The 19213-nt window shown below is 28.8% G+C and overlaps 1 protein-coding gene across 2 annotated transcripts in view; it reads right to left on the bottom strand.

The window, feature by feature from the left end:
- Positions 1-6898: 6898 nt before the first annotated feature.
- The window catches only part of LOC123299369 (frizzled-2), an 82440-nt gene continuing 70125 nt past the window's right edge, over positions 6899-19213 (bottom strand). For both annotated transcript variants that reach the window (XM_044881747.1, XM_044881748.1), the window contains one exon: positions 6899-9661. In XM_044881747.1, the coding sequence (XP_044737682.1) occupies positions 7449-9344 (1896 nt within the window). In that variant the 5' untranslated portion in view covers positions 9345-9661 and the 3' untranslated portion in view covers positions 6899-7448. The remainder of the gene's footprint in view (positions 9662-19213) is intronic.

Raw genomic sequence — 19213 nt, 5'->3', positions numbered from 1 at the left:
AGTCATCTTCCGAAAGTTTCGGAATTTCGTAAAACTAAGTTTTAAAGATTAACTTGACACAAAAATACAACAAAACAAGCAATGGCCTGGTATGACCCTTGAGGTCCACACGGATAACTTCCCAGCATAATAAATAGTTATAAAAAAAAACTCGACCGACTCCAAACGACTCTACCGAAATTCTTTTCGGATCATATTGCCGTTAATACGCTTTGATCGACACTTCAAAGAAGTCTATATCATGTAATTTCAGAGATATCAAAAAACGAACTGAATATGTTCTGCTGCCAAAAACCGTGCATTGACACACATATGTTGTAGATCAGACTAGAACCACCATTTTTCATACGGTTGCCAACGCCCTGAGTGGTTCTGGTGGACTGGTGGACTTTAGCCCCCTTCCCCCTTTAAAGTTTGAAGAGAATATGCAAAACATAAACGTTCTGCCAAAAAGCTTTTAAGAGACTAGAGTGGTTTTATAAAGTAATCCAGAATTACACTTTTCCACAAAGTTATGATACCCGCGAATGATACTAGGAATCTCTACTCTCGCCAAAGTTGCATACTTCTTACAGGGGATAGCAGCCTCCAGTATCACTCGAGGGATTAGAAATCATAAGGAAAAGTGCATTTCTAATTTGATCTACAACTCGTGTCAATGTCAAGTTTTTACCAGCTGACGATATTCAGGTGTAACCAGCTCCACATAAACGGTAGATTAAGACCTTTATTGTTATTGAATATAATTAAAAAATTAGAATTGTTAAAACCTCCTTTTTAAATGCGCATTTTTGTAGTTTTGTAAAAAATTTTGTAGCGGATATACCTATTTTTACAGAAGTAAAAAAAACATGATACCCAGTAACCCAGCATACAATTGATGAAGTTAAGAAAACAATAATCATTTATTTATTTTTGCATCGTATTTAAGTATGCTATTTGTTTATTTGAGTGGAGGATAGATGGATTAATGTTTTACAAGTGACTTAATAACCTTAAGTGTATGATAATAATAATCATAATTCTAAGAGTTTTCAATAAATCACATATTTTTACACATATAAAAATAGTAAAGAAATAATAAGGCCACCCATCTTAACTATATTTATTGTACAAGGAGGTTTCTAAATTAGTGAGTTACAAAATTGATGAAAGATGAAATTTTACGTTATCGATTAATTATGAACAACGTTTAGTTTATTTCAGTAATAATCGAAAAATCGTATCCCGAAAGCGTTTAAATATAGCAAATAATTGTATTTTTTGGTATTTGGTTTGGTGTTGTATTTCTTTTCACTATTTGAAAATTTAGGAGAGGATTAACAACGAAAAATCTGATACAAAATATTACTAACAATAGAGATTTTTGTATGTATGTTATCAACAATCAAACTTACCTTCAAGAATCTTCTATTGATACGTGTCGAAGAATTAAGAAACTTTCGAGGAGGAAAATTTTTCCGCAATACGTGGCCCAAAAAGTTGAAATTTTATCTCCTTTAAAATGGAATATAATAATTATTTTTGTTTTCATTTTTAATGAAAATCATTTTGAAATTGATATTTGGAGTATCACAGATACTTCGTTTTCACCCGGTTCAAACTAACCTGGAATAAACTTTTCTTAAAAATTTAAGAAGCACATTTGTTTCTTGAATTTCTACGAATCTAAACAGGAACCCCAAAAATAATATAAAAACGAATTTGACACAAAAAATACGAAAATTAATCACTTATCAAAATATGGCAATTCATTAGATTTTAAATTTGAGCCCTAATTGTTCCTAGTTGATATCTCGAGAAATATCCCGAATTGGATATCTCTCGTGAGGTGTCTGATTTGTCTCGTGAGTAACTGAATATCTCTCACTATACGTGAGGGAAGGGGTGCCAATGAAATCAAGCTACGTTATTTTCTTGATATATATTTATTTTTTTGGCAAAATGAAAGTAAATTTTTAAAAGTTTGTTAACAGAAGAAAATACACACATGTAGGGGTTTCAAAGAGGCCGGACTTGAGCCACGTAATTTATGGAAACTCCCTTGAGTCGTTAGCATCGCTTTCACAATTTTCAAACTACCACAACAAAAAGTTTTAGAGAAAATAGGAGAAATAACTTCCAATTGAGACTTATGTTACCATTTACACGCCTGTTAGAGGAGTTAATCCCTTTCTAACTCCACGTAGTTGACTTAATACTTACATCAATGTCAAATTAACAATACATTAAAAATTAAAATAAATTTATATTCTGAATAAAAATAGTAGGTATTATTTATTTTGTCTAATGAATGTAATATTGTATTTATTTATTTCAATTTATTTCAAGTGATAAATAAATATTGAACTTTTGTTATTTTCAATTGAATTGTTGTTTAGATAGAAAGGAGAAGTGTACTATGTTCAATTATTAAAGAACAAATGTCGTTTTTACTTGTTTTTATTACTTATTTCATGTCTTTTACGTTGTAATCGAAAGTACGCATTTAAGGTGGCAAAGTTCCAAGTGGTTCAATTGTTTTAAACGTACAAATGGGTTGCTGGTTCGATTCCTGCCCTCTCAACAAAAACTAATTTAAATAATAAGGATGGTTCGGGGCTTAAAAATAAAATTTTTTGTAAATATTTCTAAATTAGGAAAGGAAACGAAAACACATTATTATGAATAATTTAAACAATAAAATATAATTGTAATAAAATCGTATACAATGGATATTTTTATACAATATATAACCGATTTTAATTATTTTTCTTTTTTTTTTTTCATTATTTTATTTATTTTTTATTTTATTATTAGCGATGTCAGTCTTAACCAACCTCAAAAAAAGGATATCTATTACTTTGAAATCCTATAAATCTTGCAAAACTTTATTAACTTGTATGGAGATTTAGCTTTTAAATTATTTATAGTTTAAAGTTACTTACATTTTTTTTATTAAATCGGTTGCGTTTGTTGCTCGGTTTGTTTACTGTGCTACGTTTCACTAATCTCCAAGAATTCGGCATCTCATGTTCAAAAGAACAGTGACAAATTTCAGGTATTGCACCGATTTCTTCGTGATGGGGATTTATCAGGAACTTGGACAGTGAATAACTGTCCTACTGAACTACTGTTTTTTGTACACATATTGTCTGATGAAGTTGTAAATAACAACGAAACGTTGCAAACATTTGACGATTTAACATTTTTTTTAATCACTGTCCAAGTTCCTGATAAATCCCCATCACAATTATTTAATATCATCGATGAAAGTAATTGTTCCAATTTATCATTACTTATAATCTATTTTTCCTCAAAGATAGAACAAATTATCTCTGTAATGAGGTGCTATCGGTCTAAAGACATCTCTAAGCGTTTATATCGGCCTTCATAAAATCAGATTTAAAAAAGTAAAAACATGCGCAACACTTATGCGTGAGCATGCCCAATATTATAATTTGTTTTTTGAAATTGGTTAATGAAATTATTTATAAAAAATTGGATTAAATATTATTTATTTATACACAAATTTTTGTTTTTTTATAATATATATTTTTTTATTATTTTCATTTATTATTAAAGAGATAGAGAGAAAGAGAGAGACACAGTGTGTATGTAGTATATGATTTTTTTGTATGTAATAAAAAGAGATAATCAATAATAAATTGTAAATATTTTTTGGTAATCATTTTTCTTTCGTCGACTAAAAAAAATTTTCTTTTAATATTATTTCTTTTACTACATAATTTGTTTTATCAATCATTTTCATTCTACATAATAACTAAATGACACAACGAGGACACATTATTTTTCTTTTTAAAATTAATTTTTTAATATTATTAGTAAATATGTTTTTTTACTAAAAAATATTTCTTAGTTTTCTTTACATTTCGTTTAAAAATTAGTGGGTTCTTTGTTTGATTTTTTTAGCTGTGTTATTTATCAATATTATTTATTTGATTTTTTTTAATTTTATTAAAAAAATGGTTTTAAAAAACGGTACAATCACTAGATAAAAATATTTTGTTTTTAACTGTGGAAAAAAAAATCAGTTCCCATATTTTCCAAAAAATTGCGATGTAATTTTCTGCCAATACCTTGTGCGTTTAGATAAGAACAATGCTCTACCCATATTCTTGGATTTTAGCTCTATAAAGCTATCTAATAGTGTTACTTATGGTTACCGGAAAGCAGTCCTTCGATTGATATGACCAAATACTTTTCAGATGGCAGTATTGTTAGTAATAGAAGAGGAGTGCCCATTTAAAAGTTAATTTATACTTGTTCGAATATCGACCTTTTAATCAAGAGCTTAATTTGCAACATTTTAGTAGTTTGCTTGATTTCTAGCATTAATATTTATCGATTAAGAAAGTTGTTTATATTTACCCTACACAAAATAAAGGGTAGTAAAGGGTAGTAAAGGGTGAATTTGCAAATTACGATATCTTATCGCTTTCTAATTTTTATTATTTTATTACCCCCTTGTTAAAATATCATTGGCTATAACCTAATAAGTTTCCCTAAAATTATGTGGCCAGTGTTATCCTGAAAAAACAAAAAGACCTTGAAATAATCAAACATTTGCATCCTGTAATCAGATGTAGAGCTAGTGTGTATCATCACTTCATTTATGTATATTTACGCATAAAGTTAAGAGCACAGCCATTATAGGAGGCGTTCAGCAGAAAATCATAAATCATTCACTAATCGATCGCACCTCCTGAATGCAACCAATGATTGAATAATAATTTTTTGCAAGGGTTGAGATCAAAATATTTTTAACTTATGATTGTACTAATCATACATCGGTAAGAGTTAATGGAATTTGTGCATATAACCTTAAAAATTAATTGAATATGGCAAGTACAAAAAAATTTTCGTCAATATATGATATGTTTTCTAAAAAAATTTCGTAAAAATGTATATAAATTGTTTCTTGGCGTGTTCGATATTTTTTTTTTTTTTTTTTTTTTTGGATACAAAAAAGATCACATTTTTTCACGATTTTATTTATTTACTTCTTTTCTTAATAAAACTGAAAATTATGTACACAATATTGTAAATGTTTGTAATATTCTCTTCTAAAAATCTATAAACTATATCGAGTATATAATATTGTAGAGAAATTTTTGTTTATAATTTTTATACGAGTCTTATTATCATCAAGTAAATTTTACATGAAAGGATTGGTTTTTTTAAAACTATTGTAAAAAGTTTTTCGATGTATACCTAGGAAAATTTTTTGAAATTATTTGCAAGATGCCATAAGTTTGTGTCGGCACAGTCCTTAGCGAGAAATTTTTTTATTTTTCATAAATAGTACTTGGATGAGCGAAATTTGCTCGTTATTTATTTAAATGAACCTAGCTAGATCCATTTTTCGTCCACTGCAAACTAATCGTGTAACCACGCCATCTACTGAAACTTATCTTTAATGTTTCAGTGTCGGTAATGCAGTTAATTACAGCCAATTAAAAAATAATAGTATTACTACTCGCCAATAGATGACAGTAAGAGTTACGTTTTTCAATTTCTCCTGAAAACACGGATAAAACGACATTTTTTTAAATGAAACCCAGCTAGATCGATTTTTCGCCCCAAAAAAAAACCCCTATCTTTATCACCTTTTTTCATGTTAAATCTTAAAAAAAATTTTGGACGAACAAATGCACAGGCATCAATCTAAAAGTGATGTTAATACATTGTCCTGACTATGAAACGTAGAAATAAGTTGAAAATTTTAATTTCGATTCTCGGACCCAATTTGTTGCAAATAATTTCAAAAAATTTACGCTAGCTTTATACTTATTTCGTTTTTTTTTTTTTTTTTTGTAGAAAAAAAAACAAGTTAATATAAAATTCTGTAGCCCTGTAAGATAGTGAATTTTTTAATCTATTATACAATTTTTTTCTTAAAACTAAAAAATAATTTTACAATTATTTACAAGTAATTTTTCTTTTTAAATAAATTCATTAAAGACTATTTTTTTTAAATTTTAAAATAAAAATGAACATTTGTGACTTCAGTCCAAATGTGAAAAAGTAACATAAAAAAATTCGTACTTTTCAAAAAATAAAAACCTTAAAATTTATTTCTTTATGACTACAATAGTTATCGCGAAATCATTAAAAATACCAAGAAATTATCGCAATTCCATCGTAATATGAGAGTATCAACACTTTAATACTTTAAGTTTGTGAAAAAGAATGCGAGAATTTTAATAACTTCTGAAAGGCAGGTAAGGTCTCCCGTATTTATAACTTATCGGCTTTTATTCTTGTAACTATTTGGTCGTGAAGTTAAAATGAAGGTTTAAAGAGAAACTAGAATTCTTAGAAACTGCCTTTTATAACGAATTATATTATCAATATATTCTCGATTAGTAACAATAATTTGGAGATATTATTTTTATAACACCTTCAAGTGAAAACTTGCAATGACAAATATTAGTAGTGTTTGGTATTTTAACGGCTAGATAGAATCAGCATTATTTCATTGTCAGTCGTGTGATTCAAATTAAGTCACCACTAATCTATCGATTTTATAAATCGCATAAAAAATTTATTATCTATACAAAATCTTCCTGAAATCCTTAGCCAATTTTCAAAACTGATGTTTGACAAATTTTTTCGTATCTAGTTTAATGTACAAGTTATGTTTTATTAAAGAGTTCCTATAAGGAAAATCGCTCAGCAATACAAATGTGGACATAGCTTAATGATTTTCCACGATAACTAAACTTTAAAAAAAGATTTCCACAAAATATCTTTAATGCAAAAAATTAAAATTTTAAATGTATGTATCACAGTTGCATTATAAAACAAATAAACAAAAAAAAACTGAAAGAATTAAAATTTGACGTCACCGATTTTAAAATAAAATTATATTTACAAAAGTTTTCTTTTTGGGAAAATAGTCTTTAATTTACAGTAAACATTCATTATATATTTTTTAACAAATAGCATCAATTTATTAATTACGTATATATGGTGGTTGTAATTTTTTGTTGTTGAAATTTCACTTACTTATGAAGCACGTTTGTTAGTTTCAAAACTTCTTCGTTAGGCCGTTCGTCATTAAAACAAAAGTTTGACACTATTTAGATGCAAAGCGACGGTTTTTCCTTCATTAATATTTATATTTACAATTTCACGTTCAGTGTTCAATATTCTGGCGACTAGATTTTAGTAGAAAAAAAAGTTTTAAAAAAAGTCTTTATAAATTAAAACAAAATTTTTGGTCTCACACGTTTATTTTTATCCACGAGTATTTTTTTTTTGTACACACAACATGAAAGAATAATGGTACTTACGACATTGAAAAACACACATCAAATATAATTATATATTCGAGCCCGTTACACACCGTTTTATATTGGACCATAATTACTTAGAGCTGGAGCAGTGCTACCAGGTCCACCTGGTGGTAGAGCCACAACAACAGTGGCACCATCTTCTTGTTGTCATACGTGACTTAATGGAGGCTGTTTTAATACGTGATGATGTAAATGATGTTGACTCGCGGATGCAACACTACCACTTGGAGGTGGTAAAATTGGATATCCTGGTGGTGGTCGTGGTTTAATAAGTACAGCAGCTGCACCAGATTGATCACGTGTGTTTACACCAAATAAACGTCGCCAAAATCGTCGCCATGAATCCAATGTTTTACCACTCCATATCCAAACACCAGATGTAATACCGACCGCTAATGCCATAAAATATTTCAGCATAACTACCGAGTATAATGGTTTTACACGTTGTCGACATGGACATGTTAATGATGTGAGCCATTCTTTGTGCAACGCAGCTTCATATAGGTAACATCCAATTACAATTGTGGCTGGAACTGTGTATAAAACACTGAATATTCCAATACGGATCATTAATTTTTCTAATTTATCAGCTTTTGTACCAGCTCCAGCTCCCCCTTGTCTTTTAATAACGGAGCGAATTCGGAACAGTGATACAAAACCAGCCAATAAAAATGTGGTACCTAATAATAAATATGCTAACAATGGTATTAAGACATATGAGCGTAATGCCTCAATATTCATGTTACCAACATAGCAAATACCAGACACAGGATCTCCATCAACAGCTTGGCCAAGAATTACTGCGACAGTTTGTATAGTTGGTATTAGCCATGCAGCTAAATGAAAATATTGTGCATAATTAGATATTGCTTCGTTGCCCCATTTTAAACCGGCTGCTAAAAACCATGTGAATGATAAAACCACCCACCAAATGGACGATGCCATTCCGAAGAAATAAACTAATAAAAACACAAGAGTACATGAACTGGGTCCAGTTGTTGAATATTTGATTGATTTACCATCACAAGCAATTTCTTCATGGCCCATAAAAACACGTACTAAATATCCACAAGAAACCAAAAAATAACACGCCGATAAAAATATAATCGGTCGTTCAGGGTATTTGAACCTTTCTGTGTCGATCAAGAATGTTGTGAGTGTCATTAATGTTGATGCTGCGCATAGTCCCGACCACAGTGTGATCCATACGTTGGCGAATTCCTTTTCTTCGGTGGTGAAGAACGCCCCCTTGCATGGATACGCGCAATTTGCGACGTTTCCCACGGCACTTCGGTTGTACAGTAGTGATTCCTTCCCCAGTGGAATTAGAGGGTTGCGACAAGTGCAAGCGCATGATCCCCCCTTTGCGCTGTTTATTTTTTCCCCTGGGGTGTCTCGGCAGTTTTTTGAATTTTTACCTTTACAATATGTTGATCCAGATGAACCAGAAATGGGTCTACGTGTCGGTCGTGGTGGTGCCGCTTTTGCTTCAGATTCACTTTTATTATCCATACATAATTGATCAGAATCTCCGTGTACCGGGAATAAATTACAGTTCATACGTTCGGGCCATTTAAATGAATACTGCTCCATGATTGGTTCACATCCTTGTTTGGCTCGTTCACATACGCTCCGACATGAACGTAACGGTTTATGATATTCCTCAATACAAATGGGAGCGTAGATTGAGCAAAGAAAAAATTTTAAATCTGGTGAGCAATTAATTTCTACTAACGGCCAAAATTGATGAACTTCTAAGCCGGCCTCTTCTTGTGTTTCATGATTTAAATCATTAGGCATGTATGTGACATTGTATCCAATGCCACGGCACATTGGAATCGTAATTTCTTCACATCGTGGTTGATTTGTTTGTTCAATTGGTGAAAGTAGTCCTACACCTGAACCAGACAGTCCACCCCCATTAGAGGAGGAGGATAATGAACTAATTCCATGCTCACTAAGAACATTGCCCGCACACAATATCAAACAAACTGCTGCGTAATATTGCCATGAAAACGTTTTTCGTTTAGTTTTAAGTAACATGATTAATTTTTGTTGTAAAGGGTTCGTTTTTTAGATCGCACGTGATTTATAAAAAAAGTTTCACTAAATATTATTCGTTTAATGCCTTAGATGACATCTTAATAGTGTTTTTTTAAAATCTATTTTTAATTTATAAATTTGTATATTTTTGTAAGAAAAAAGACATTTTTCACTTCTACTTAAAAATAACACACTCCACTAATATTCTTCGATTAATAGAGGATATTTTTAGGTTGATTTTTTGGTTGTGATACCGGAAGTATTGTTGTATGCAATGATGATGCAGGAAATCATCCGGCTGTCGTCAAATTGAAAATCTGTAACAACAAAAGAAAAAAATTAAAATTATTTAATTGAATTGATTTTTCAAATTACATTTTCATTAGAAAAAATGAAATTTAAAGAAAAGAAAAAATGAAAATAATCCAATTATGAGCTCCTATTGTATTACTCAAAACCTTCATTCTTTCATTAGTGTAGCCAAGAAAACAACTTAAAGTAAAAATAAACTAAATTTCCGTATATATGCATTGCTAATGACAATTCTGAAGACAAATTACCAAATTTCATGAATAATTTCCGAAAATTTTGTAACTTGACATAAAATTTAATTTTCTATGGTCTTTCTTTATGATATTGTTTGTTGGTGAATATGAAAACTTAAAAAATTAGTTTTGCAACCACAACAGTCCAAAAATATTTGATTTTGTTCTACAATTTAACAGTATACATTTGTTATTTATTCAAAACAATGCCTTTCTTTAAACAAATTACAATTACAAATTTTTGTTGAATAAAACAATAGGTTATTTTTAAAATTTTGAATTTGACTATTATTAACAGAATCAATAAATCGGAACAAATAATCACTCTCAATTTCAATTTCATATCCGGTTATACTTATCGGAAAGTTGTCTATGTAAGTCCTCTATCTAAAAAGGTCCACTGCTATTTAGAATAATTTCTTTTCGTGTTGAAAATCTTAGTAATACAGGTGTTGTACAATAAATTGCAGGCGCATTTAGGAAGAAGTCTTTGGCTTGTTACTTGAATAAAATGCGGAAATATCATAGTATTGTATTGTGAATGCAAACTGGGACTGATGTTTGAAATTGTGCCAAAGGGTAATTCAAATTCATAATGTGTTTGGTTGCATATTTTTTCTTTACTAACAAATGAAAATAATATGTAATTTGAATAAAAAAAAGAAAAATAATGTATTTTGTATTCATTTATAAAAAGTAATTTCGAGTAACGAAACAGAAACTTTAAACGAATGGCTTTTTATATTATTCACTTCATTTTCTGCATCATTTTCAATGATTTCATTAGATATTTCGTTAAATTTCAGCGTTAAGCCACCTTTTTTAGAACTATTTATTTTTTATTTTTTGTACAATCAATTAGTCATCTATAGCAAAATATTCCTCTTCTCCTGACTTTTGATACAAAATCTACTCGATTCTTCTTAAATTATTCTTTAGACGAAAGTTACGTACAAATGACAAAAGCATTGCTAACCTTGCCGACCTTCTCATACTTCTGCTACATATTTAAGTATCGAATAAAGAAGAGACATACCCAGCATAAATTTATATAATAATTATATTATACGCATCCTGTTTGTTATTACAAAAAAACGCAACAGAAAAGATAATTAACCAAATAATTTAATCTTTCACAAATGTGATTATAGCAGAAAATTTATAGTCTCATTATTATGAAATGTTATTTTTATTTCCTTTTAATAATATCTTAATTAAACAAATATAAAATATATAGAAAGAAGATGAAACCCATTGAAAATTTAACATTACGCCTTTTTGATTCAATTTTCATACACAAACCCCCCTAAGTGAAAACGCAAATTTTTAATTTTATGCAAAAAACCGATGTACCTATTATTATTTTTTTATATACAGAGCCTTGTCATTGTTTGCAAATTAAATATCATTATCATGAGTGTGTTTCTTGGCAAGGAAGTGTTATTCACATCGAATCAGCTCATTTTTTATCATATTATATTTTTGTTACCAAAAAAGCTTCAAAAACTTACTAGTTTCACAGCTATATTGAGAATCTCTTAATGTCAGCCGGGGAAACAAATACAGTTTTATAGCATTTGAAACAATAACAGCCAATTCGGAAACATTATTTTATTTTCAGTAATTTCTTGTTACATGCAACTTCTGTCTTATAAATGAAACGCTTCAACAGATATTGCCTTATTTGAAAAGTTGTGTGCGGAGACTTGATTTAGTTTCAAAACTAATTATTATTAACCCTTTACAGTTACAGTTTCTCATGTTGTTGCCAGCGCCTGGGAAAACTAATTTACATTTCAATGATATCTTTAAAATATATAATATCCTTGTAGAAATTTAAGGATTTATACGATATCCAAATAACTTTTCCCGTTAAAGTATCATTGGCAGATTTTTGTCTTTGTCTGAAGACGTCGGACATTAGTCAGAGGATATTAATGATTTTCTTGTATAGAGAATTCACCTTTTTCATAAAATATATGTATTTAATACACCTCATTAATTTTTATATTTTAGTTTTAAGAACAAGCTGTTACAGTAGTTTTAAAAACCGCATAATATGTTTTTGTTCTGGTAAAAAATTATCTAAATACATACAGAAGGAGTATAACTATAGAAATCTTGCAGTTCATTTGCAGTAATCATTTATTTTTTGCATAAAAATAATACATCATTTAAAAAAAAAAAAAAAACTCTTAAATTGTTGATTCAATTACAATCAATTCGAGAGACGGTGTTTGATTTTCAAGACCGTCATCGTCAAAAAAAGTTAATTCAGCCAAGTTAAGAAAAATTATTGGCCACACCGAATCATTAGAAGTGTATTCAAAGATACTCAATGTTGGATATTTCTATTAAAAATTGAACACGAAATACAATATTATTTTTACTTTGTACAAAGGAGTAAAATTGGGTGCGGTAATATCGAAGAATTTTATCACATATATATTGCAATTTACATTTGAAAGTTAGATATATTGCAGTTCAAACGCCAAAACATTCTTTTAGAGAAACATATAGTTATTTTTCTGGATTAATTAAAGTTTAGCTCGGAGCATTCTGATAATTCCGTCAAGTATCATGTTTCATTTTTTTCACATAAGTTTCAAATTTCATCAATTTTAATGGTATATCAATACCATAAACCAAATTGTTTTTATAAAAACATTTGACACTCTTAAATTTTAATCAAAATATAAACATTATTATTAATCAAAATATAAGATTGATCAGCAAATGCTGTTATATAGGGTGGACCTATATAACCAATTTGAAAATTGAAAATAACAACAGTTTACAAATAAAGATTGTTTGGTTTAGTAAATTCTTTTGACATGTTAACATTTTTATAAACGGGAACGACACGCACGCCGCCGAGGTCCAAAGGTTGAAGTTCTAAATCGTACGAAAGACGAAATTAGTCGTCACTACACGGTAAGAAATTTTTCGTGGATGGCCAGTGTATGAGAGTTTTCAAATTAATTTGCCTATCTGTGAAACTCTAAAGAAATATCACATTTTAAAGCTATTCGTATTTGTTAAAGAGCGAAGTTCAATTTTTTTCAAATCAAAACGTCTTTACACAATAATTGAGACGTAAACTTATTTTGTTTTTTTTTGTGCACATTTTCCAGTGATTTTCCATAGATCGTTCTGTATTATATTTTTGCACAATTTTATTACAATTGATGTTAGCTAAGATTGGTTGATGAAAGATTATATACAGGGTGCTAAACATCTCGAGCGTTAAATATGACAAAAATTCGTGGCAGAATAGTTCACAACAAAAATTAAAATATTTAGCGTTCAATTTTTACTCGAAATTGAATTTCATTATAAATTCGATTGCGATTTGAAAAAGGGAGCAAACACAGCTCTTAACCACTGACGTCTAATTTTGTTACACATGTATTGACGTAAATAAATCGTTTTTTTCGTGTACCTTTATAGGTCAAACAATGAGAATAGTGCCCAGATTAAATACAAGTAAGCAAACAAACCATACATTCTCATTCTCAGATATAATAACAACAAAAACAAAAACAACCAGCCATAAGTCGTTAATTTTTATTATAGAACAACAAAATGAATGCAACAATAATCAATATTTGTAATACAATAACAAACCATAAAAAATCACATTAAAAAATACATTCTTAATGTTTTACATATCGAATTTGTTTACATTCAAAAAATTATTATATTTTGTAAAAGTTAGTGTTCCGTATCAATTCAAATGAAACGCCTACTATTCAAAAACTTCATTCTAGATTCAACAGGAAATTCCCGAAAAGAAAATGTCAGGATTGATGGTAAAATTGATGCTGGCCTAGCAATGGTTTGTCAACTTTTGCTCAAGACTAATGAATAGGGAGTCGGTTTGTCAGCCCTTGCCAAAGCTTTCAGACAAAGCTTATAAATAATGTTTGGTGTTAATTTATATTTTCTCTGTTCGTTTAGTTGAGAGAATAGATGTGTGAACAAAGACCATTAGTTTACAGTAAACTCATACAATGCTTCAAATGTCGGCTGCGGCCTGTGGCACGCGCTTAATGATTGGGTGGAAGCGTCTATGAGCAGGAAATAGACATAAAGCAGGATATAGACAAATTAAATAAACGATAATTGTTATAAGGTTAAAAGGTATTTACCGATCAGTGCAGCGTCAATGAAGCCTAAAAAATATTTCTGTCTTACCCTTTTATAAAGAAGGCGGATAGATGCGGTAGTTACGTTAATTACTCTCAACTGCTCAAAAATATATATTATATACTTTCTATTATTAAGCAATTTTAGCAAAATATACTCAATTTTGAAAAGTCTCTAAACCAATATTATTTTTGTATACCATTCGATTTTATATAATTTATATATTCGATTCGTTTTTCGAGTCTACGAATTTCATTCATGGCTATGTAAAACTTGATTCATACTTAATTCATCATGCTCAATAATAAATTTTCAATTCGTCACAGAAATTAATTTCTTTTTATTGTAAAAAAAATTATGTAGAGAAGGCATTAACCTCATTTTATTAGTAAATTTATGGCATTCATAAAATACATAATCAATTAATCAATACTTTTCATTATATTCAATCAATAAAGTTTTATAAATAGTTTGATATCGAATATGAAGAATACTGTGGTTTTATATACTTATTTTCAAGATTTTATTTTGGAGGGGAAAATTATTTTCGACATTTATTATCAATCAAAATTTTTACTATCGATCAAAATAACCACGAAATGTAAAATTTAAAAATAATATTTCTATCTCTATATTAAAGGTAGTTGCTACGTGAATATGAATGATGATGTGAACGTTCATTTATTAATTACGAAGATTGAACAATTTAATTGTTTAGAACTCGAGATGTTTAAAAATTAATTTTGTACAGTCTCACATCCTTCTATTGGACAGATTTTCATAATATTAAAAAGGAAAAGGAAAAACAGACTGGTCAGGGGAAACATACACTTTGGTAGTTAATTTTTTTTTCTTCTAAATATCAACCTAATTTGCATTTGTTTATATAATTTAAACAACTGATAATATACAAGAACTTTCCAAAATTAGGTTATAGAGAAAACAATCAAGATTTTTAAAATAAAAAGATATTCAATCGTTAAATCTATTGGTAAATAATAGACTATTTCCAAATTTACAATTGGCAAAATTTAACAAGTAGTTGACGTAGATTTTAAATACTGAATACTCCAGATCGAATCCGGCTTCGCATAGGGAATGATCACACCACCAACTATACACCTGGTTAACCCTCAAGTAGGTACGATTTAAAAATATGTATGTAAGAAATTTTAATTACTATGGTATATGATAACGAAAGACGTTTAAAAATCCGTTGCGTGTATTTAGCGTTTCCAGAAAGAGTTAGCGGATAAACAGACAGATGGACGCAGATAGCGACTTTCTTCTATACTGTATAGATAACAAAAAAAAAATATTTCAGTTACGGAATCTTAAAAGGCTACACACACAAAAAAACTTAAAACAATTGAAAGCATTTAAAAATATACATACATACACAATAAATCATGAGTGATCATTACTTTGAATATTCAAATATGATAGAGAAACATTATTTATTAACTGTAGAACATAACGAGTTAAGTTACAATTGAAAACAATGGATAAACAACAGTCGACAATCTCATTCATACATAAACTCTGAATGATATGATATGAAACTATTATATGACGTAACGTAGTACATTATAATGTTTATATGATGATGGTAGAACCTTAGTGATCCAAGTATCATTTGTCATAAAGTAAAATTAGGATATATCTTAAAATAAAATTGTTTTTTTTAATCACTTTTCCAATAAATCCTAATTTTTTACGCCATGAATAATTGATTTTTATACACCGTGTTCTGTTATTGACTGCAGAAACATAGTCTACCAAAATAAGCTCATCAAGAGCAACAAAAAATCTCTTTTCCAAATTTGGATCTGAGGTCTAATTTGGGAGATACGGGTAGGTGGTAAATTGATAAATTTGTTCATTCACTGCATTCGATAACCAGTAGCCAATGATAATCAGTAGATATTAGTAAATTTCACTTAATAATGGAAGGGATTTTATAAAAAGTATAAAATTATTTAGTTGGATTTGGTCAAATTATCCAACTTTTTATATTTTTATTCTATTAATGTGAAGAAATTTTTACATTGCCCTCAGAACGTAAAAAGTGAGGTCGAGTTTGTAAATGAACATAAGTCAATTGGGTATTGGTTCCGTAGAATCCATCTTGTAAACCCTTAGAGATAAAACAAAAGTTTAAATTTGAAACATTTTTCGTAAACATCACTGTTTACACTTGAAGGCGCAAATTACATAGTAGTATGACTTATATGAGAATCAACTCTGTCTAGACATGGTATTTCAACAATTTACTCAGTCAATTGTTTGTTTTTACTTGTTTAATGTATAAAAACGAATATTATTATTTTTAGTTAAAAATAATTTCAAAGAATACTGTTTTATAAGTATAAGTAGTTTTCTCACAAATATAAAAATGTTACTTGAACCAAAATAGTTCTATCGCCCCTATATGCGGTTTTTATAGCTGCCAACTATTATTTGTAGATTTTTTTGTATAATTTTTTCTAATACAGATTGTTATTTCAGAAATGAATATTATTAACTTGGGATAAAACATCTACAAAGAAAATTCATTCTAAAATAAATGAATAGATACTGGTCACTTGACAAACCTTGCCCTGCCATTCCTTGTCCAAAGCCATGTTAGATATTACTCTGGGTTTGACTGACGCGCATAGCAGGTATGAACGCATATTTCTTTACAATGGCTACTGACTATTTAGCTCAGAAAATAGATATTATGAAATCTTTTGACATTTTAAAATTTTACTATTTTTACTATTGAATATTTTAAACAATTCCATCGAATTTTCATATGACATATCGAATAAATTTTCTCACATTTCTATATTACACTCTGTATATTTTTACAATCTTGTCGTTACACTAACGATACAACGTTAAAAACTTAACGATTGTTAGTATTATATTTTATATTGTTTATTACTATCGTTTGTGTCTACAATTTCATTCATTTGTGTGTATTTATATCGTCTGAATGACTATGATGTTGGCGCGACGCAAAGTCATCCATTATCTGTCTCCTTATCATGACTAGCAAATTATATAGAATGGAGTGAGAGAAAATTTATATTGAAATATGACGATGCTCGTCTGCCAATGAACATGAAAAATATCACGATATATTAGCAAATTTTTATTATATAAGATAAATAGGGTTAGATGCAGTACCTTACAGGGTGCAATATTCTTTAAGTTATTCTCTAGATTATCGGCAGGTATGACTATTTACTGGACAAAACTTTTATTGAAATGAGAGTATTTTATGAGAATACAGGAAGGCAGAAGACTGATATTTAATCTTACTTTGTTTTAGATTAAGCTTCAATTAATTTTTTTTACGAAATATGTAAAAAAATTGAAATTTCTGATTGTCTATTTACAAGCTAACCACTGCAGATTGCTTTATTAATCAATATCTGGATGACCGAGCTTTGCTCGGTTATTCGCCAATAGATGTCAGCAAGAGTACTAATTTTTCACTTTAGACTACTCAAACGCCTCCTTTTTGTTATGTTATAATTTGCATTGTATTTCATTAACTACGTTATACACCAATAGATGTCTGATGAATTTTTTTCACTTTAGACTACTCAAACGCCTCCTTTTTGTTATGTTATAATTTGCATTGTATTTCATTAACTACGTTATACACCAATAGATGTCTGATGAATTTTTCATGAAAAGACGGATAAAAGGACATTTCTGATAAATGAAACCTAGCTAGATCGACTTATCGCCCCAAAAAACCCCTACATACTCATTTTCATGAAAATCGTTGGAGCCATTTCCAAGATCGTTGATATATATATATATATATATATATATATATATATGTATATATATATATATATATATATATATATATATATATATATATATATATATATATATATATATATATATATACAAGAATTGCTCGTTTAAAATATATAAGATACTCAACGTTAGTTATTGAATACTGACGTGTTAGTTGTTATTGCTGAGTAAGTATAGGTATGCGAAGAATCAATGGAAAAGAAGAAGAGTTATTAAAATTACCAGTTGAAGCTGTTTTAATCCGTACGAATTATTACCACAACGGACCCACTTACTGTTTTTATTAGTATGAATTATTAATGCCAGTTTGCGGGGTTGAAACTCCCAGTTATCAAGAGTCAACTGTAATTGTTGAAAAGACTCCCAGGCACACTATGATATTGTACCATGAAACAAAATTCGTGTAACATGATTCAAACGTTTTTATCTATAATTGTTTAAAATTTAAAAAATTCGATAAAATACATAATGCTGATGTAATACCTTGAATAACGGATTCAAGGTATTACATTTCCCCCTACTCTTTATTTTATTATATCATCTTACGTTATTGTTAATTGTAAATTGTGCGTTACTTTATTATAGTTTAAAAAGTTATTTTTTATGAACAGTAAACCAACAAATTTGTATAAAGTTTAAAAACGAAACAAGTTGTTGTTTGTTAAAATTATTGTTATTTTATATTAGAGACTTGTCGTTTACTTTATGAAAAGAAAATTGTTTTATGAGAGGCAATGAAGAAAATGACAAAGAAAATTATTTGTAGCTTACACTGGTAGAGTTTAATTTAACGAAAAATTTGTTAAGATACTATCTATTGCCTCTAAAACAGAAAAAATACTGTGCGAAAAGTACTCTTAGACACTTTTCGTGCAAAATTTTTTTAAAAGTTTTTTATCCGAATGTCCTGACTTTGATAAAATACAAAACCAATTTTCCTCTTTTTTCATCGGTATATGACTCTTATTTTTATTATTCATAATGTCGTTTACTAAAGTAGAAGACTTATAAAGTCTTTTAATTCATTATTTATTTAAAGATTAAGAAAAATGTAATTCCCCGTGATTCTACAATTTACTGTATATATTTTCAGGTCGTTGCAACAATATTTGTATTTCGAAATACTTTTTCGAATTCCATATCAAGACGGTCAAATAAATGATCAAAATACTGTTTATTGCCTCTGCTTTTAGATATTCTATAGTAACTCAAGAGCAAAGAAAATCCAGTTCTAAAAAGTTACCTATTATCGATTGGAGAAATCGCTTTTCTTATGTGATTTTAGTTAATATTTCAGAAACTATGAATCAAATCTTAAAATAAACCTGGCTATTTTATTTTAAGGTCAAATTT

This window comes from Chrysoperla carnea, chromosome 4 (genome assembly GCF_905475395.1).
Source record: "Chrysoperla carnea chromosome 4, inChrCarn1.1, whole genome shotgun sequence".
Lineage (NCBI taxonomy): Eukaryota > Metazoa > Arthropoda > Insecta > Neuroptera > Chrysopidae > Chrysoperla > Chrysoperla carnea.
This window is presented reverse-complemented; position numbering and strand designations above follow the sequence as displayed.